The sequence below is a fragment of the Moschus berezovskii genome, chromosome 6 (assembly GCF_049115385.1).
Source record: "Moschus berezovskii isolate FMDL1 chromosome 6, NW_MosBer_1.0, whole genome shotgun sequence".
Taxonomy (NCBI): Eukaryota; Metazoa; Chordata; class Mammalia; order Artiodactyla; family Moschidae; genus Moschus; species Moschus berezovskii.
In genome coordinates this window covers 93,420,230-93,442,518 of record NC_142465.1, presented here as the reverse complement: position 1 = coordinate 93,442,518, position 22,289 = coordinate 93,420,230, and the positions used below count along the sequence as shown (strand labels likewise).

Here is a 22,289-nt window from a genome sequence, read left to right as displayed (position 1 = left end):
TCATTTTTCATTATCAAATTGCACCAACTGTCGCAAAGTTAATCCCAATTTTAGAAAGCTGCTTTAGAGGCTTTTCCTTTGAGAGAAATAAAATGGACTTCTTTGTAAATGTCATCTATTGATTCTAGTTCTTTCTTCAGTGGTAAACCTAAAATGGTACCCTCAGTATTTTCAGGGCTGTGAAAATGCTGGGTACATGTCACTTTACATTTTTCCAAGCCCACAGAATGCATACCAAGACTGAACCATAATGTAAATGATAGGCTTTGGATGTCATAGCAATGTTGGTTCATTGACTATAACAAATACACTACTCTTGAGTGATGCTGATAACAGGGGAAGCTATGAATATGTGTTCACATACATTTATTCATAGACAGATTTCCCATAAACACAAGGGCAAGTGTTCATGGGAAATCTCTGCATCAAATTTGCTGTGAAACCAAACTCTCAAAAAAAAAAAAAAAATCCTTGAGGCTTCCCTGGTGGTCTAATGGTTAAGAATTTGTCTTGTAATGCAGGGAATGCAGGTTCAATCCCTGGTGGGGGAACCAAGATCCCACATGCTACAGAGCAGTTAAACCAGTGAGCCACAACTCGAGCCTATGTGCTGCACCAAAAGATCCCGCACGACACAATAAATGATCCTGCACGTCATGGTTAAGATCCAACACAGCCAAATAAATTTGAAATAAATGAAACAAAAAAACGGTAACATATTTTTAGGACAACAAAATCACAGCACATGTTTTAAAAAAGAATTGTAGTGCTGTTTGGTGGAAGAAGTACAGGATGAAATGTAGATGACAGAATTTAAGGAAATTTATGATATGGGGGAAGAACTATTAAAAAAAAGAAATAGATGGAAATCTTTTAGAAATTAAAGAATTCGAGAGACACGAGCACACTACACTAGGTGGTTTATTTTATTTGTTCAAGGACTCATCTTGCAAGCATTAAAGCAAGCCTGGGCTTTGATTCTGGGAGCCCAGATTCACAGACTTAGGAAGACAAAAGCGAACTGTGCTCCATGTACATGGACGCAAACTAAAGGCTTGTGGTTAATCAAACTGTAGGTTTAAGTTTCTATAGCCTCGCAGCCAGAAGTCACAGGTCCTTTAGGTCCTTTTGGATGCCCCAGAGGGTATCTGCACTTTTCTTGAGTTGGGCAACCTCTTCATCCTTCAGCTTCTGGTTGATAACACTGGTTAACCCTCGAGCATTCAGGATACATGGAAGGCTCAGGAAGACTTCATTCTCAATGCCATACATGCCCTGCCAGAACAAGAAAAGCACCAAGATTAAGAAATGAAACCACAGGTAAGAATGACCAGAGGTCCTGGGGTTGAACAGGATGAACTGCAGGAAATCTGATAAGCATAAACTCCTTCTTTAGTTTTTATCACCGACAGGCCTATCTATCTCTAATATTTGTATTTCAAATTTGATTTTGTACATAGAATATACAAATAGACACTATGATAAAACTAGAATTTTTTAAGTACTTTATTGAACTTATTGACTCCTCTCTGCTTGTATGTCTTCAAATTAAATCACATTCAAATGTGGTTCTTATTGAGCTTTTTTTCATGAAATTTTAAGTACCCTGAAAATTCTATAGTTAAGTAGAAGATTTTAGGTAGTAGTTGACCTACAAGGTCCAGGAAAGTAACTGGAAGTCACGCAAAGGCAAGATTCTTGGAATACTCAAGAACTGTTGGAGGGAAAAAAAAAAAAAAATCACACAATTCCCCCAAACACTGTACTGGTTTATATTAAGCAATTTACTCACAGGATCAATTTAATTACATAATTATTTTAGTACATTAATCAAGTCAGTTTAATATTTTCTTAAATTAGCTCTGAAAGTTTTTGTACATACATCCAAGTGGAGGCAATAAACAAATTTTTATATATGGATTTGGCAATTATCCAATTTTGCCATACTTGCTTTTAATTTTTTTTTGCTATAGTATCAAAAAGCCAAACAACAATAACAAAAAAACCCTCAAAACATCTGATACCACGATTTATCCCCAAATACTTCTGTGTTTACCTCTTCTGTTTCTTTCAGTCTACTGCATTTCTCCCCTTACTTTTTCACTCCTGCTGTTGACTTGCAGAAAATAAGCCAGTTATCTCAGTTTTATTTAAAAATAATCAGTTCCTACTTAACTGTTCCAGTGTCTGAATTAAACTAAATTTGCTAAGGTATCAGTGCTACATACATCAAAGCCAAGCTGTAGTTTCTAATACACCAACTTGAAATGAAACTATTAAACTTATTCAAATGATCATCTAAGAATATGCTGAATAAGACTCAGAGTTAATATTTAATTTGGCACATTATACAAAGGAGAATTATAAAAACGCATTTGATGTCTCTGCTTCTATAAACTTTTGCTTTTTTGGCCTAAGCTTCTAAAAGAAAGGAGTAAAGTTTCCATAAAACTTTGAGATGAAAAATAACTGTGGACTGAGACATTATCTCATCCTTCTTAAAATTAATCTACTTATAGAATACTCAACGAGAAACCACGTAATATTTTTTAACAGTTTACCTTCACCATTGTTGACACTGGGTGAATCCTGGATAGATTTTTCAACATGGACTCAATAAGATCAGCCACACTTAATCCAATAGCCCAGTTGGTATATCCTTTTAGCTTGATGACTTCATAGGCACTAAGAAAAAAAAATCATAAAGGAGATAATTGACCATATGCTTTGGTGGTTTGATTCCTGCTGTCTCTTAACTGTCATCCTGAGAACATTATTTAGACTACCTATCTCAGGGTCCACTTCTATAAAATAAGGGTGATATGGCATCTACTTCACAAGTTTGTTAAATGAGTTAATATATATGTAAAATATTTAAAACTTAAAAACTACATGGTTGGTACTATGTAAATGCTTTGACAAATTTTAAGTAGTTTATTGGATAAATAGCCATTTTTAAAAGCACAGTGGTAGCATGTACATTTTGCAACCAATCTTATTTATATATTCTTATTTATAAACACAAATATTTCCAAAAATATTAGTAAAATCAGGGAACAATGAAAGTAAAAGAAACTTCATATTCAAAGAACAAACTACACCTTGATTTTCAGGTCCCTTTGAGGCCACTAATCACTGTCACCTAAGACCATGACCAACTAACTTAAGAGCAAAGTGATGTCAAAACCTTGCAGACCACGATCTAAGCACAAATTGTATACACTCTGAACCCGCAAAGGCGCTTGTACTTGAGAATTAGATAGCAGGAGTAACTGAGTCCTAGAAAAACGGGACTTAACACAATCTACCACTAATTAAAAGACCTGGGGTGAGTTACATTGGGTTTATCTTGATGAAATCCTAAAAACTCTTTCAACTTTTTAAAGATCCTTTTTCTCCATACACAGGTCAAATTCTTGGGGGAAAAAGTCTTTAAAATTGAACTAAATGAAACGATCCCATATTTGAGAAACCAGTTAGACTTATAAACACCTTAAGACTTTGCAGAGGAGAAAACTGAGATTTAGCTTAAGGGTTAAATGGCTTCCCTATAATATTATACAGTTAGTGTCAAAAGACCCATAATTTCAATCTAAGCCCACAGTCTTTACTCTGGTCCAAAATGACACCTTATTTAATGATAAACATGAGGGTCATAGAGAGAATGGTTAGTCACAAAAGTCAGTTTTAAAAAACAGGGGAAAGGGGACATCCTTGGTTGGGTGTGGAGAGACACTGAATCAATGTTCAACCTGCTGACTGCTAATAGCTTGAGAACTATTAACAATCAATTGGTAAGTATCATTTTAGTCAATTATGATATAATAGTGCCTGGGTTTACTTTCCTAAATAAGCCACCTTTGTCATCTGTGAATTTCATGTTTCACTCCTATTACAACAGAATTTCTCAGGAAAAATATTTGCTTTCCCTAGGGGCACCAGCATAGCAAGTTTGACCAGTGTAAGTCAGTCTTGCCTCTTTTAGAAGATAATAGCTGCATATTTGCTATGCTGAGTCTAAAAGAAAAAAATAATTAAAAAATGAAAAATAAAGGGGAAAAAAAACCACTCTCCCTCAAACAAACACACAAGAGTAAATTTTTTTTTTAAAAAAGGAAAAAAAAAATTTTGGAAAGTTTATCTGAATAGGCAGCCATGGAAAGTGTTCCCGATTCTGTCTAAGATGATGTTAATTGTCTTACATCAAGCCCCTCCCCGACTTACCTCTCAACCACCATCTTATGGACTTCCTTCCAATTTTCACTGTCATTGTCTGTCCCCATTTCTGGATTCAGTTCCTGGAGAGAAACGCCTGCCACATTCACTCCACTCCACACAGCCACTATTGGGGGTGCGGGAAAGATAAGCATTTTATCTCTGACATTGTTTTTAAAAAATCTTTCCTTCTCTTAGTTCAGATTTCACCCTTGATGCAAGTTATCCACTAACTGCTCCAATGACAATTCACTCCAATACACTTCACCCCAGAGACTAACATTTGCCTTCAAATCTGACCTTTTACCTTTCAACCATTTTGATGCAAACACAGTTGCTGTGTCAGACTTACAAGCATTATGAAATTCTTCCCTTTCTGTGGCTTTGTGAAATTGTGAGGGATTCTAGTTCGGGACTATCCTAAACTCTGGGTTTGAGGAATTCTGAACTTTCTGCCTGCTTATACTTTAAAAAATAAATAATAATTTTAAGACCCAATTCTTACTGTACCAAAGTTCACTCTACCAGAATTACACTACTGATTTTTCAAAGAAAAATTTACACCTTAACCTTTAGGGAGAAAATAGCCCCTTGCATATTGGGCAGAAGTGGATTTAGTAAAACCAACATTATCATTATGTCTTGGATTATTACAGTTTTATACAATAAGCCTATTCAATGAATAATATTCAATGTTTAAGATGAAATGATGGAATTAGAATGTTCCAAAATTATCACAGTAATAATTTTTAACCATTTTTAAACCATTATTATCTAAATAATACTTAACTAAGAATCATTAGTGGATACTAGGCACCAGAGATCAAACTGCCAACATCCGATGGATCATGGAGAAAGCGAGAGAGTTCCAGAAAACCATATATTTCTGCTTCATTGACTATGCCAAAGCCTTTGACTGTGTGGATCACAATAAACTATGGAAAATTCTGAAAGAGATGGGAATACCAGACCACCTGACCTGCCTCTTGAGAAACCTGTATGCAGGTCAGGAAGCAACAGTCAGAACTGGACATGGAACAACAGACTGGTTCCAAATAGGAAAAGGAGTACGTCAAGCTTGTATATTGTCACCCTGCTTATTTAACTTCTATGCAGAGTACATCATGAGGAACGCTGGGCTGGAAGAAGCACAAGCTGGAATCAAGATTGCCGGGAGAAATATCAATAACCTCAGATATGCAGATGACACCACCCTTATGGCAGAAAGTGAAGAGGAACTCAAAAGCCTCTTGATGAAAGTGAAAGAGGAGAGTGAAAAGATTGGCTTGAAGCTCAACATTCAGAAAACAAAGATCATGGCATCTGGTCCCATCACTTCATGGGAAATAGATGGAAAAACAGTGGAAACAGCGTCAGACTTTATTTTTTGGGGCTCCAAAATCACTGCGGATGCTGATTGCAGCCATGAAATTAAAAGACGCTTACTCCTTGGAAGGAAAGTTATTACCAACCTAGATAGCATATTAAAAAGCAGAGACATTACTTTGCCAACCAAGGTCCGTCTAATCAAGGCTATGGTTTTTCCCGTGGTCATGTATGGATGTGAGAGTTGGACTGTGAAGAAAGCTGATCGCCGAAGAATTGATGCTTTTGAACTGTGGTGCTGGAGAAGACTCTTGAGAGTCCCTTGGACTGCAAGGAGATCCAACCAGTCCATTCTAAAGGAGATCAGTCCTGGGTGTTCATTGGAAGGACTGATGCTAAAGCTGGAACTCCAATACCTTGGCCACCTCATGCGATGAGTTGACTCACTGGAAAAAAGTCTGATGCTAGGAGGGATTGGGGGTGGGACGAGACAGGGACAACAGAGAATGAGATGGCTGGATGGCATCACTGACTCGATGGACATGAGTCTGAGTGAACTCCAGGAGTTGGTAATGGACAGGGAGGCCTGGTGTGCTGTGATTCATGGGGTCACAAAGAGTCAGACACGACTGAGCGACTGAACTGAACTGAACTGAAACTTAGGAGGCAAAAAACTGATAAGGAATCAGGTATTTACCTAGTCAATATCAAAGTATTCTCTCACAATTACTTATCTATAATGTGAAGTACGTGAAAATATAAACTACAATGTAAAAGCAAACAAAAATTCAGAATGGCAAGAACAATATCCTAAGTACACAGCAAACACTGCCTGTGCTTTGTTTTGTTTTTTACCGCTTGAGTCGCCATGCTCTCCCAAAATCCATCCGTGGCAGCTGCTGGGATGAATGCCAAGTTTTTCAGCCATAAGATAGCGAAATCTAGCAGAATCCAGATTACATCCACTCCCGATCACACGGTGCTTGGGTAATCCACTTAATTTCCAGGTAACATATGTGAGAATATCCACTAAAATTTTTAAAAATAATATATGTAAGTACATCAAAACTGATGTCAACGGCTATGTCAATCAGTGGTGCCCTGGTTTTCTCTTCCCCCTGCTCCATCCCCCAAATGAGATGTGGCCAGAAAGATGTAAATATTTGACTTTTCATAATTAGCAACCATGGGGGTTAGAAAAATAAGAAAAACTTTTAAGCTGTATAGTCAAGAGATTGTAAAACATGGAAAATGCAATATTGTGGTTTTAATTTACATTATCATTGGAAACAAGAATATGAGTCTTGCAGATTAATTTACTATACACGGAAAGAAAAAGGGCTGAATTTGATCATCACTTAAGTTTCTTCTAATTCTAACATTCTAGGATTCTAACAACTGTTTTCAGAAACCTAAAGCTATAGGTTACTAAACAACCAAGGCATGCTGCTAAAAGTTACCTTTGGGAACAAGACAGTATTCAGTAAACAATTATTACAATATAGGGTATTAGCATTTTCTAGTATTTAACAGAAAGGATTTAATGACAGAGCCTTTATTCTGGTGTGGCACAGAGGTAAAACCTGCTGGGCTAGGGAAGATCAGAGCATTTATACAGGCTAAGCTGTAAAAGCTGTAAACTGTAAAAAGCAGGAAAATGCGCACGCCAGGAAGGCAAGTCTCCACCTCCACTCTCACATACAGACACTGGCTGAGATATTTTAAGGTCATTTTGGCCTGGGTATTATAACCTCTTCCTTGGCAACATTGTCTCAGTAGGAGTGACTCCCTGGAGACTTAAGACTTTGAAGCTGTACCTGGAAAAGTTGTATAACCAGTCTGCCTTAAGCACAGGATGTAGCAACTTCATATGTGCCTGCTGTTTGTCACTCATGCTTTACATCTGTTTGCCACTCTCTATTTATGAGAAATTTTAGATACAAGGTTGACTAGGAAACTCCAAGCCAAGATGGTCTTGCTGGCTCCCAACTCTCAATATCCCATAAATTGTAAGGATTTTCCCGGCTCTTACAACATTTCTCTACGTGAAGTATCAGAGATAATCAGCTTTACCATTTAACAACGTATTTATCTACTGTGCTTACCAATAAAAAGTAAGTTTGGTGGCAAATTATAGGCAAAAGAAGTGTGAAACAGTGAATTTTGACTCTTTGGGCTGAAAAAATACAATTCTTTCTAATCAGAAATTTTAAGTTACAACATTTGGTGTTAAACATATATTTGTCCATCAACAGGCTATTTTCCATCTTTAAACCTAGACTAATTAATGGCTTTATTTAACTCCTTAAAAAAAAAATCAGTCAACTTAATTTTCAAGGATTTTAGAAATAAGAAGACTAAAGTGCATTTTCTGGAAAACAAAAGGTCAAATATGCTAAAATATTTCTTCCAAACTGGAGCCACATTCAAATGCTTCACTTTGTATCCCAGGATAATCTTGATAGAAAATTTTAAAAGCTTTTAGACTTTCCAACAAACCCAGATTAATGGAAGACACATGAATTGCTTAGGCTAAACACCAGAAAAGACTTTTTACAAAAAAAGAAAAAAAAAAGTATTGAATTGAACAGAACTGAACCTTAAGGCATCACAATGATACCTGGGTTGGAAACCACAATGATGATGCAGTCAGGACTGTACTTGACAATCTGAGGAATGATGAACTTGAAGACGTTAACGTTCCTTTGCACCAAATTCAGGCGACTCTCCCCCTCTTGCTGGCGAACTCCTGCAGTTACCACCACGATCTTGGAATTGGCAGTGACAGAGTAATCTTGAAGGAGAGGGGAGAAAAGGACTTCACATACAACTCTGCATCAAAACATGCCATATGAGATGCTCCAGGAACCCAAACATAAGCTCATGGAACATATGTGAGAATTACGTTTTCTGTATAACGTGTTGAGTTTCAACACCAGTGTTCCATGGCTTCTTTCTCCTTGAGTGTTGTGGAACCATTCCGACCATAACACTGGCTCAGAAAATGAACCCAGGAAACAAAGATAGCCCTAAATTATGTTTCTTGCTAACAGATTCAAAATTCTATTGGCTTTAGAGAATACTGGATTGTCAATAACAATACAAAGTATAAACAGTGAGTGCAAAGTTCAACTGGCAGTCATCCAACAAAAAAGCAATCGGAAGGTAACTGTAGACTTGTAATGTTAATTCAATCTATGAAGGCAAAGGAAGGCACTCAAGTGTTTGTTCTTGGCTAGAATTTAATTTCTAATACTCAATATTTTAAAGAACCTTATTGTTTTTAGCAATGAGTTTTAGAGAGCATTTTATTTTTTTCCCCAAGCAAGTGAATCTTTTCTCAAATTATAGACATTTTGATGTGGTCATTAGACTCAATACTTACGGATGACTCATACGATTAAGCCATGTTGCTATGTGACTTTTGACAGTTACTAATAATTTATCAGCTTCCTCTTTCATAAAACAGAGGTAATAGGACCTACTTTTCACAGGGCTGCAGTGAAGATGAGGCATGCAACAAGTTTCACAGTACCCAGAATGCTAATAATTCAATAAGTAACAGCTATGATTAGTAGTGCACTTGCCCTGTGGCTCAGATGGTAAAGAATCTGCCCGCAATGCAGGAGACCCAGGTTAGATCCCTGGAGAATGGAATGGCAACCCACTCCACTATTCTTGTCTGGAAAATCCTGTGGACAGAGGAGCCTAGGGGGCTACAGAGAAGTCCATGCGGTTGCAAAGAGTTGGACATGACTGAGTGACTGACACGCACACTATTATTAGTAGTATTGTTAGAAATTATTTTGGAGGCTGGACATTACTATATCTGTAAGCACAGCCATATTACTGCATAAATGCATTCATCCAGAACAAAGATGGCTAGAACACTATTTAGTTTCTTTGAGGCACTTAAATTATTTTGTGCAAATATTTTTTTGGATCTAAAACATCCCTGTTCTCAGTGTGTAAGTAAGCATTTGGACCCAAATTCCTAAAATGTTATGCACTGTATATGTGCAAGGCACGAGGGGGAGAGTTTACAGAGATAACAATTATGATTGCCCCTAAGGATGAACTGGACCCAGAAGGAAACAATAAACAGCTGACATTAGATTCACCAGGATGGGAAAACCTGTTTTCTCTCAGGGAGTGAGGATATCAATTTATTATTTGATCACTGCGGGCATGAAAGGAGCCTACCTTTGTCTGCCACAATTTTTGGTGTCTGAAGGAATAAGCTCCCATGCTGCAGGTCCATCATTTCTCCTTTGAGTTTATCTTCCAAAACATCCACAAGAGCAAGCTCATCAGTCAGAGACTATAAACACAAAAAGAGCTGATAAGATAATCAAGGACACCTCAGCTCACAGTATTTAAGTCAAATACCCTTGAAATGGAAATGCCCAATATCTAAAAACTTAGGGAAGAATTCTTACCATGGAATTAGGTGTGCTTTCAACAATTTGATGATGAAACATTTTGAATAATGAACTATTAATATTTGATACCATTTTTTTAAAAAGAATTTCACCTCTAGTACTCAAAGGACATTCAGTGAACTTGATATAATTGTTTTAAGAATCTGTAAACATGCAAGTATTGTGGTCCAACAGTGGCCTCAGGGTGCTCGAGTCTTCCCATTAAAGGGGGTGATGGTAAAAAAAAATAGAGACTCACAAAGAGCTAGAAACAGTCTTGGGCATTGTGTCCATCCTGAAGGTCACTCCTAGTTTGGAGGGATTTAGAGAGGGCAGATTTCATTTAAAAGAAGAAGCTGAGTTCACTTCAGAGCAGGCTTTGAAGGCCTGGCTGAAGCTAGGAACCCTCAGGTTGGCTCTGACCAACTCGAACGTCCTGCTGGTGAAAGATAAGAGTCAGGGGCACAGGGCTGCAGGGCTAGTGGATTCTCCATACATTTTCAAGGCAAACTTGGCCAGTCTCAAATGCTTTCTTATTTTCTATTCCGATTGTCATCTTGTGCCATCCATCTCAAGTAATACCCTCAATCAATTATCCTGTCTGCTTTTCAGCAAGTCCTCAATCTTTTCTTCTCAGGAAAAGGGAGTTGTTGATCTGTTGTTGTTAAGTCGCTCAGTTGTGTCTGATTCTGTGACCCCACAGACTGAAGCATGTCAGGCTTTCCTGTCCTTTCATCTCCCACAGTTTGCTCTGATTCATGTGCATTTAAGTCAGTGATGCTATCTAACCGCCGAATTCTCTACCACCCCCTTCTCCTTTTGCCTTCAATCTTTCCTAGCATCAGTCTATCCAGTGAATTGGCTCTTTGCATAGAGATCTAGTTGTGTTTAGATAACCTTTCAGCTTTTAACATCGGTTTTAAGACTCCATGCCTCCAATTCAGAAGGCACAGGTTGCTCCCTGATCAGGGAACTAAGACCCTACATGTCATGCAACATGGCCCAAAAACTTGAAAAATAAATAAGTCAGCTGTCTTGTGAAAACTCATAATTTACAAACTCTATATTTTTATTTTTTAATTATATTTTTGACTATGCCCTGTAGCATGTGGGATCTTAGTTCCCCAACCAGGGGTCAAACCCATGCCTCCTACACTGAAAGCATGGAGTCTTAACCACTGGACCACCAGGGAAGTCCCTACAAACTCTTTTAAAAAGTAATTACCCTTCCCATTGACCTATCACCCATATCCCAGCCTTTATTGCTTTTCAGGCTGTTAGCAAAATAATTAGCCTACTATGTGAAAGACAGTTTCATGAGTTATGTCAAGGGAAAAAAGTATGAAGTAACTCAGGTTCAGAAAGTGCTTTCAAGGCTAAGATAGAATAATCCACGTGGAATTGGGAGGGGTCAGGAAGGCTCTGAGCAGCAGACGGAAAGGCAGAGAAAGAGAGGTGAGGTGGCCAATAAGAACTTGACCCAGTTAACTTGCCAGCAAAGCAGGTCCTGCTCCAGGTAGGAGCCTAGGAATAAAGACTGTCACCTGTTTCTAGAAAACCAGTGTCGGCTGGCCTGAAGCAGGGAGCTACAATAGGCTTGCTTGGGAGGGTTTCTCTGAGACTCAAATTTCCATGTGACTGAATGCATTCTTAGTTCCAAATAGTTGATTCATTTGCCAACTTCAAAGGACCCTTTTATGAACTGGGGGTTGCTTTGTTGTTGCTCAGTCACGGAGTCGTATTTGACTCCTTGTGACCCCATGGACTGCAGCACGCCAGGCTTCCCTGTCAAGTATTTTCTCCTTCCATGTATGTCAAATGCAGACAAATGTTCACCCCTTTTCACTTACATGTTTTTAACACTTAAAATGGTTTTGTTCCTCTGCAAGATCCCACAAAGCCCTCGCTTGTGTTTCTGGAGCCCTAAATTCATTCCAGAGAACTTCATAACCATTCCTTTCAGGTGCCAAGTACTGGGGATGTCACTCTTATTTTGGGGACATCACATGTGCGCTGTTGAAGTCAAGGGGCACAACAATTTGGGGCTTAAGTGGAAAGGATGTCACAGGATCTCAGATCCTCTGTTTTGTTTCAGTGGGTAGAGAATTGGCGGAGAAGTGCATAGTCAGCTGGCAAGGAAGGAAGAGATCCAACACTTGGAGAAAATAATTGCAGTGCTGAATTTAGCTGCATTTATGCGACTGAATATCCTCCCTGTGGGAGGCAGGGAAACGAAGATGTGTGACTAAGTACTGACACTTGGGCTTAAATAAATCTTTCTGTATTCACATAGTGTATACTAGCCAATGAATTTACCACATGCATATTCCACTTAAGCTGCATATTTCAAAATGATCAATACATCAAGGCTTAGGTTAACTGCAAAAGCACTAACTCATTGAGGAACAAGGTCGGTTAGAAGCCAGGAACAACATTTGTTGATAGCCTGTTTAACATAATACAAAAATCGTCTTTTTGGACTTTCCTGGTGGTTTAGCGGTTAAGATTGTACTTCCACGATAGTGGACACAGGTTCAAACCCTGGTCGAGAAACTAAGATCCTGAATGCTGGACGGCTTGGCCAAAAAAAAAAATTATCTCTTAATCTAAGTCCTGTGTGGACAAGACATAGCCATAACCTACCTCTTGGTCCCTGAGCTAGCAAGCCTGTTTTTGTTGCTGCTTAGTTGCTAAGTCACATCCAAGTCTGCTACCAGTGCTTTAATATTTGATGGCTGCATTCTGCATTTTTATATTCAAGTGTTTAGTATACATGACATTTTGTGGGAGGAAAAGGTATAACTTTTTCCAAATAGCTAAATGGACAAGCACTGCTTATTCAATAATTTTTCTTCTCTGGCATGTCATTTTGTATTAAATATTCTTTGGTTTTGTGTCTGGGTTTTGAGTCTGTTCCATCAGCCTGTCTATTCTTGTACAAACACCAAATTCTAATTAAGTTTCACTTTTAGGCCAAGTCTTGCACTGAAAAAACTACTTTGCAGTATGTCTGTAATGACATTGCTCTGTATGCTGTGTTTGTAGAAGAATGTGACTACAGCTGATTGACAGACACTCAGACCAAAAACAGCTTGTCAGAGGCTAAGGGCAGAATAATCACATGGAAGCTCTATATGACCTTGACAACATGACGGTGTCTTGGCAGCCAAAGCACACACCTTATGATTGGTAGGGGCGACAGGAGAAACCATGAAAAAGGAAAAGCTCTGATCAAAATTTGACCAGACGTAAGTGCCGTTTCTTAGTAAGAGGAATATACATTATTTAATACATGTTCATTACTCAATATGCCAGGCATTGTTCTACTAGTGAGGAATATAGCAATGAACAAATCTGACAAGGTTCCTGCTCTCATAGAATGTTCCAGGAAGGGAAGAGGAGTGAAGCAAACAATTTAAGATGGTTCTGGAAATGCTATAAACAGCGCAAGGCAGAGTGAAGTTAAGGAAATGGAAGGAAACTTACTTTGTATTGGATGATTAAGGAAGACCTGTCCGCAAAGGCCTGATATGAATGACAGGAGGGAGTTAACTCTGATGATCCAAGGCAGTCATTCCAGAGGAAGGGAAATCAAGTTCTAAAAGGGTTTAAGGGACTTCCCTGGTAGTTAAGAATCCACCTCCCATGTAGGGGGTGCAGGTACGATCCCTGGTCAGGGAACTAAGATCCCACACGCCACAGAGCCACTAAGTTTATGCACTGCAACTACTGAGCCCGTGCAATCCAGAGCCTATGTGCCACAACTAGAAAGCCTACGCCACAACAAAATCCTGCAGGCTGCAACTAAGACCTGACACAGCCAAATAAATAAAATAATTTAAAAAATACTTTTTAAAAATAAAAGAGTTTAAGTCATAGGCTTCCCTGGTGGCTCAGACGGTAAATAATCTGCCTGCAATGTAGCAGACCCAGGTTCGATCCCTGGGTTTGGGAAGATCCTCTGGAGAAGGAAATGGCAACCCACTCCAGTTTTCTTGCCTGGAGAATTCCATGGACAGAGGAGCCTGGAGGGCTATAGTCCATGGGGTCACAAAGAGTTGGACACGACTGAGTGGCTAATACTGAAGCCATGATGATCTTACTGCTTTGAAGAGGGGAGAAAGTAAGAGATGAAGTCAGAGGTGGCACCAGCCACCGCACAGCACTGGAAGGAATCCACGACATTCTGAATGGTATCCCCTGGAGGTGTGCACCCTGCCTTGGTCTGAGAGACAGGCAGGAAAAGGTCCTCCCTGTAATTCATTTATATGTGCAATTCTAAGCAGGGGAGCTATTTTTATAAAAGCTCACTATGGTTTCCATGTTGGCAGTCAGGATGTGGAAAACGGGCAAGAGAAGCAGAAAACATCAGCATCTTTGTCATGGTGGAGGTTGGACTCATGTGCCTCCATGGGCCCAGTCAAGGCACGGACCTTCTCAACCAGTCTGATGCCCTAGCTCTTTCCCTTTCTAGGTCAAAGCATTGTGTATCCTCTGAAAACCACACCGGGGATGTAAGATTTCTGAAATCTTAATCAAGGTACTCAATCTTTCTGAGTTTGTGTTTTCCCACCAGTAGTATAGAGATGACAACATTCCCTAGAAATTTTGTAGAGCAATAAAGTAACATATAAATACTTAACAAAATAGAATTGGCTAGTTCCCTTTCTCTCTCTCTTTTTGGGTATCTTTCTTATTAAAGGAGTGGGGCTTATAATCCTTACCAAATAGTAATAACAACTTTGACTCTAATCCTTCCCTGTTACAAGAAGATTTAAACATTTTTAATTAGTAAAATGGTCTTTGAACTAGGCAGTCCTTCCTTCACAGAAGCTCAGCTGAAAGATTCCTACTGTGCTAGAGGCCTGGTTGGTTCTCAAGCACTTGAATTGGGCCAAAGTATTATATAACAGCAGAGTCTCAATTAAATTATTCATCAAAGAGGACTTTAAATTTATAATTAAAACAATCAGAGAGGTTCTGAGAGAATCATGATAGCTCAGATATATTGCTAATTTCCTAAAAAGTCCAAGCTTTGAGTTTAGCTTAAGGAATGGAAAATCTTTACTATTTTATTAATACATTTATGTCTGGGGCAGGGAGAGTTAAATTATCAGGGCTCTGGGATTAACACATACACAATACTATACATAAAAGCGGTAAACAACAAGGACCTATCGTACAGCACAGGGAACGAAATTCAATTAATAAAACTTGCAATACTCTATAATGAGAAAGAACATGGAAAAGAATATACACACAAATATATAAATATATGTTTATAACTGAATCAGTTTGCTGTACACTTGAAACTAGCACAACATTGTAAACCAACTATACTTCAATTAAAAAAAAATGTCTTTAATTGCCCCAATACTAGCATAGAATAAAAAGAAATGGCAGAGTTACTGTGGTTAAGAGTTCAGAGTCCTGGGCTCAAATACAGCTCAACCATTACCAAGTGTGTGATAACAGGCAGGCCACTTAATCTAGTCAAGCCTCAACTACCGTATCTGGAAACAGGATATGAACAGTTTCTATTTATTGAGATTACTGTTTAAATAAAGCATTTTAAACAAAACACTTAAAATATGTTACACAATAAATACTTTAAAAGCCAGAATATTTTTTTCCATTTTTAGTGGTATGAATGGTAAACATTAAATTGTGATAATTCCCCTGTAATTTGGGGAGCAGCTATTCTCCTAAATTAGGGATACCTAGTCAACTAAACTAGCCAGAAAAAATACAAAAGAATAAAACTTTCATTGGCGTGCACTACACATTTTAGTTGATTTCTCTGATGATTTTTTTCCTCAGTGAAAAAATTCTAAAGATTCAGAATTTGCTCCTTTAGAATTTAAATTTTGTAGATAGAAATATGCTCAGCTAGAAGTTATTCCACCAGCTTTCACATACAATACAAAAAGACAGTGTGTTCTACCGAAGACCCAGCAGCATCTTTTGAGGCAGGGGTTTCCCCTAAAAAACATTTAAGACAGCCTTCAGAAAGTATATGGATCAGTTCAATGAATAAGAAGAGAGGAGGCAAACTAAAAATCTATGGAGGTATGTGGGGAAATATAATCCAGAGGAGTGGAAGGTGTTAGAAGCATGTTATCAGTTTTAGAGCTTCTGATGTTGATAACTGATTATGTTAGAATATGCCCTATTCTGACGAAAAGTACTCAGACAGAAGGAAAAGGGCATATCTGCATTTATTCTCAAAGGGTTCAGAAAAAAAGCCCCAGATGCACATGTGCACACACATGCATATACCCATACACACAGGCACACACTTGTGTGCACACACAAACAGAAATACATTAAGAATTGGTAAATCTGGATGAAGTGAATATGGAAGTTTTACTTTTTAAAAAATATTCTTGCAAATTTTCTGCAAATTTGAAATTACTTTAAAATTAAGCAACTGAGTGAAGTTTTGAGGGGAATAATATAGGATATTTCCATGACCTCAAAAAGCAACTGTGCTGATAACGAGGCAAGATAACATTACACACCTCCTGATGTGATGCATTGTGAAGGACAGGCCATCACCTGGTCATAATGCCACCCCCAAATATAACCTGAACTCAGTTACAAATATCAGACCAACATAAATTGCGGAGTATCCTACAAAACTGATGTCTCTACAAACTTACCAGTAACATGAGAGATGAAGAAAATCTAAGTTCCAGATTAAGGAAGAATAAAGAGATATGACAAGTATATAAAAATATGATCTTGGACTAGGGGAGAAAAAATATGATTCTGATAACTGGAGAACTATAATCTGGGTATTGTATAGTAGATTATAGTGTTTAATCAGTATTACTGAGTACAGTAAGTCTACTGTATCAGATAAGAATGTCATTCTCTCAGGAAATATTTGCTAACGTGTTTATAGATAAAAGTATCACCAGGTCTACAACTTATTTTAAAATTTTCAGGAAAAAAAAAACTTTTTAAAGATACAATCAAATTCTCAAAAGCCTAAAGAGACTGTATACAGATGATGAAACTACCTATCACGTATGTAGTTCTTGAAAAGTACCTTTCCCAGAATGCTGATGGCACATGCCATACCAACTTGTCCAACACCCACTACAGTGATCTTATTGTTTGGGATCGTTCCCTCTTCTTCCACAACTGGTGCAATCAGTTTTTCCTTAAGAGTTGCCATTGTGCCCTGAAAGAAAATAATCAAATTATGATACATGTATCCACCTGAGAAAACAGGAAGAGGAACCTGTAATGTTACTGTTGCAAGCTTGAACTGAAATATATTTTAAAATGGGCCTAATGGTATTCCAGAACACAGAGTTTCTTTAAAAAAGAAAAAATGTGACCCACTAACAAAAATTTCAAGACAAATATCTCCATGAAGCCCATTAGAGTTTGCGTTCTTCTCTTCAGCCCATGACTATCTAGCAGTATTTAACAAAGCTGTGATAATTGTCCTGTGGCTATTCATTTACTGGATAAACAACATTTATATTTAGATTAGCTGATAGGCTTCCATGCTCCCTACAAAATATTTATTTAAGTTAGGGCCCAGTTATTAACCCATATTTAGGCTTGGTCTAAAAGAAGAGCTACTTATGAATATAATTTCTACTACCAATGGTTATTATCACTCCTAGAAGATAGGAACCAACTGGTTTGTCTAGTTTCTTTTTCTACTGAGGTCTCACTTAACATTTGTCAGTGTACTGGACATACAAGTGTGCTTCAATATAGTGATGATAAAATAGTGACAAATAATGTTTGCACAAAATCTGTAAAAATTATTACTCTGAATTCCTTTTAGTGTGCCTTGGAAGCTTACTGAAGGTGGGTAGATACTTAATATATTTCCCTCCAAAGGGACCACATAAGGAAAACACCAGCTTTTGGTCAGTTTCTTTCCAGTCATTAAAGAAAAAGTAAAAATAAATAAAGTTTTTTTAAAAAGGAAACTGTTAGGAAGCATTTATACAAGTTACATCAATTGTATCCCTGTCATCAGGTTATCAGGTGAGTTTTCTGGATAAATAAAGCAAATGGTGAAACTTATTGTATCAACCGGCCTTCTTAAAGAGAGGATTCAGATTATATTTTTTAAAGAGCCCTTTCTTCAAAATTAAGTATCATTTATAATTATAACCCATTAAAATGTCTATTATTTCTGTCTGCCTTTTACTTTTGCTGCAGACAGCCACGTGGCAGGGCAAGGTCCCTCTTTCAAATTGTACCCCTGCTTCCCAGTCTCGTTTTTTGTTTCTCGTCTGCAAAGGACTAAGTAACAAAACTTGGCCGAGTAATGGTATATATTAGGCAAGAGTCAGTAAGACTCCTAGTTGGAATAAAGTACTTGAATTTGGAGACAACTGTTTAGCAACTGTTTTGTTCTATAGCTATTTTCCCCCAAAAAACTATTCCCCACCCCCCATCCAGTCATTAGGGTCTATACTGGGAGATTATTTTGCCTTTCCAAAGCACATTGGCAGTTTTCTCCTGGATGCTAAAGAAAAAAGAAATATACAATGGTGCAAATGTTTCCACAAATAGATGACCTTGCAGTGAAATTCACACGTCCTGCATTTTGAGCAGTTGAGCAGAATCCGAAGAATGAATGCTGCCTCTCCTGCTAAACTGAGCTACAAACGCAGTTTCTCTTCATCACGCTATTTTCACTAGTTGGTTTAAGATCTTCTAGGTATAGAGAATCCAGCAAAGCAGTGGAAAACAAAAATCCAGAAAGACTGCTCTAGAAATACAGATTAGTTGTTCAGATAGATCTTTTAAACTATCTGGGGAATTTCAGAAATGATATTGTAGCGGCTTGAGCCAATACAGATTTTCTTTCAGATCTTGCTACAGAAATGTGACTTAAATTTTTTTGTTTAACAGGGGTTCTTTAATAGGGTTGTGAGAAGTGACAACAAAATGTTTTATATCATACACAGGCCTGTCTCAAGATCAGTGGCGGCTTGTAAGGGCAAAGAATGAAAAACAGGGTAAAAATAATCGATATTTGGTCTTTTTCATCCCCACGCTCCTGCCCCTTCTGTGGATATAAATCACTAGAAAAGAACACGTACGTGCCTTAAGTTCAGAACAAACCTCCACTTTACAGATTATCTCGATTCTAACCTTTTAAACACCCAATTTTTGCCCTGCAATTCCTCCACTGAGAGCCGGCTCTCCCCTCCCCCGCTCCATCCCTCCAGCCCGCAGTGCCGACCGCCCCCTGGCCACCTCTTCCTCTCCGCGCCGCAGCGCTGAGCTCAGGTCACCAGGGGAGGCAGCCACCACGGATCTCCCCAGAGAAGGTCTCTAGCGTGGAAAAGTCTAGGCCTTTCCAAACTCTCAACACCCAAAGCCAGTAAATAAACAGCATCCGAAGCATCAAGGGAAAAAAGGGCAGAAACAAGCAGGTTAGGGCCAAGATCATCCTTCACTCTCATCCCCGAACAGCCGGGCATGCCTCCAGACCCGAGGTGGTGGGCGCCAACAACCCCCCCACCCCCCAGCGTCACGGGTCGCCTGGCCCCTTCTCCCTCTCCCGGCTCCTCCGGCACGTGTCCGGGCGCCCGCCAGCACGCACCGAGGGTGATGCGGCCGCCATGAACCCATCAAGGACACGTAGGACCGGGATGTAGCGGCAAATGCAACAAGTCTGTCCCCCGGGAGGGCACAGGCTGGCCGCGAGCTCCGATGGGCGGCCGACACAGCCCGGAGATCGGGCGCAGGCCCTCGGCTCCGCCGGGTCCCCAAGCCCCGGGACAGGGCCCCCGCCCTAACCCGAGCCGGATGCTCAGCGTTCCAGGCCCGCGAGCTCAGATGTCCTTCCTGGTCCTTCCCCCGCTGAGTCTTGCTGCACAGGTCCCACCAGGTCGTTCCTCAGAGCCAGGATGCAGGGTCCCAGCTGAAACCTACCAGGGGAGAGAAAGTTCTCCAGACAGTGGTAAGGGCTGCACGAAGAAGACAAAGTCAGCAGCGTGCGTCTCCTCCGGCGCAGGATCCGCAAGGAGGGAGGAAAAGCAGGCGGGACCCGCCCCTTGGCCGCCTCCGAGCTTCCTCTATTGTGATTGGAAACCCGAGCACCGCCCACCCCTCCCCTCGGCTCGCTCAATCCTCTTCAAGGACAAGGGCTCCGGTGCGCCCACGCCCTCCTTCGGCCTAATTGAGGAGGTCACCTTCTGGCCGCTAAGGCGCCCGCGATCACTGCTAGCCTCCGGGCTTAACGACTCTTGCACACCGAGGCTGCGTTATTTCTGAAACCTGGCCGTCTTCAACCCGTCCGGACTCTCACGCTCTTGATTGGCTAAATTTGGTCGCAGCAGAAGTAAATTTCTCTTTGGCATTCCAGGTCAACTTTAGAGGACCACTCTTCTAAGCTGAGATGCTGCTGGTGTGTGTAGTTCCCTGGAGTAATACTCCTGCTTCTGGATGTTTTTAAAAATAAAGCTAGATTTTCATTTCTTCTCATCTCTGATATAAAGTTCTTTTGATGTAAGGGTTTTTCCCACCTTAACTCAGCAAATACGCAATAACTACCTACTGGTGGCTCATTGGTAAAGAATTTGCCTGCTAACACAGGAGATGCAAGAGAGGCAGGTTTGATCTCTGGGTTGGAAAGGTGCCTTGGAGGAGGAAATGGAAATGGCAACCCACTCCAGTATTCTTGCCTGGAAAATTCCTTGGACAGGGAAACCTGGCAGGCTACAGTCCGGGGTCACAAAGAGACACAACTGAGACACAACATGCGCGCGCACACACACACACGCACACACACACACACACACACACACACACGCTGGCAGGCTACAGTCCGGGGTCACAAAGAGACACAACTGAGACACAACATGCGTGCACACACACACACACACACACACACACACGCCTGTGAAGTCAGTGAGGCCTAGTGCCTGCATTTTAAAGTTCTCTACCATCGTAGGCAAAACACTCTCCGACATAAATCACAGCAGGATCCTCCAAGACCCACCTCCCAGAATATTGGAAATAAAAGCACAAATAAACAAATGGGACCTAATTAAAATCAAAAGCTTCTGCACAGCAAAGGAAACTATAAGTAAGGTGAAAAGACAGCCTGCAGAATGGGAGAAAATAATAGCAAATGAAGCAACTGATAAAGGATTAATCTCCAAAATATACAAGCAGCTCCTGCAGCTCAATTCCAGAAAAATAAATGACCCAATCAAAAAATGGGCCAAAGAACTAAACAGACATTTCTCCAAAGAAGACATAAACATGGCTAACAAACACATGAAAAAATGCTCAACATCCCTCATAATCAGAGAAATGCAAATCAAAACCACAATGAGATACCATTTCACACCAGTCAGATTGGCTGCTATCCAAAAGTCTACATGCAATAAATGCTGGAGAGGGTGTGGAGAGAAGGGAACCCTCTTACACTGTTGGTGGGAATACAAACTAGTACAGCCACTATGGAGAACAGTGTGGAGATTCCTCAAAAAACTGGAAATAGAACTGCCATATGAACCAGCAATCGCACTCCCGGGCATACACACCGAGGAAACCAGAATTGAGACACATGTACTCCAATGTTCATTGCAGCACTGTTTATAATAGCCAGGATATGGAAGCAACCTAGATGTCCATCTGCAGACGAATGGATAAGAATGCTTTGGTACATATACACAATGGAGTGTTCAGTTCAGTTCAGTCGCTCAATCGTGTCCAACTCTCTGCGACCTCATGAATCACAGCACGCCAGGCCTCCCTGTCCATTACCAACTCCTGAAGTTCACTCAACTCAGCCATTAAAAAGAATGCATTTGAACCGGTTCTAATGAGGTGGATGAAACTAGAGCCTATTATACAGAGTGAAGTAAGCCAGAAAGAAAAACACCAATACAATATACTAACGCACATATATGGAATTTAGAAAGATGCAAATGATAACCCTGTATATGAGACAGCAAAAGAGACACAGATGTATAGAACAGTCTTTGGGACTCTGTGGGAGAGGGTGAGGGTGGGATGATTTGGGAGAATGGCATTGAAACATGTATATTATCATATGTGAAACGAATCGCCAGTTCAGGGTCAATGCATGTTACAGGATGCTCGGGGCTGGTATGCGGGGATGACCCAGAGGGAGGATAAAGGGAGGAGGGAGGTGGAAGGGGGGTTTGGGAGGGGGAACTTATGTACACCCGGGGCGGATTCATGTCAATGTATGGCAAAACCAACCAATATAATATTGTAAAATAATTAGCCTCCAATAAAAAATAAAATAAAATAAAGTTCTCTACCAATCTGTATGGTCTCAAGGGCATTTAACTGGGCCGCTAG

General features: G+C 39.8%; 1 protein-coding gene across 1 annotated transcript; it reads right to left on the bottom strand.

Moving 5' to 3' along the window:
* Positions 1-903: 903 nt before the first annotated feature.
* LDHB (lactate dehydrogenase B) lies at positions 904-20,040 on the bottom strand. Its single transcript, XM_055395660.2, has 8 exons — positions 19,884-20,040; positions 17,017-17,151; positions 9,745-9,862; positions 8,162-8,335; positions 6,397-6,570; positions 4,225-4,342; positions 2,562-2,685; positions 904-1,275 (listed from the first exon to the last, which is right to left on the bottom strand). The coding sequence occupies exons 2-8, from the start codon at positions 17,143-17,145 to the stop codon at positions 1,108-1,110; spliced, it is 1,005 nt and encodes a 334-aa protein (XP_055251635.1). The 5' UTR covers positions 17,146-17,151; positions 19,884-20,040; the 3' UTR covers positions 904-1,107.
* Positions 20,041-22,289: the final 2,249 nt, after the last annotated feature.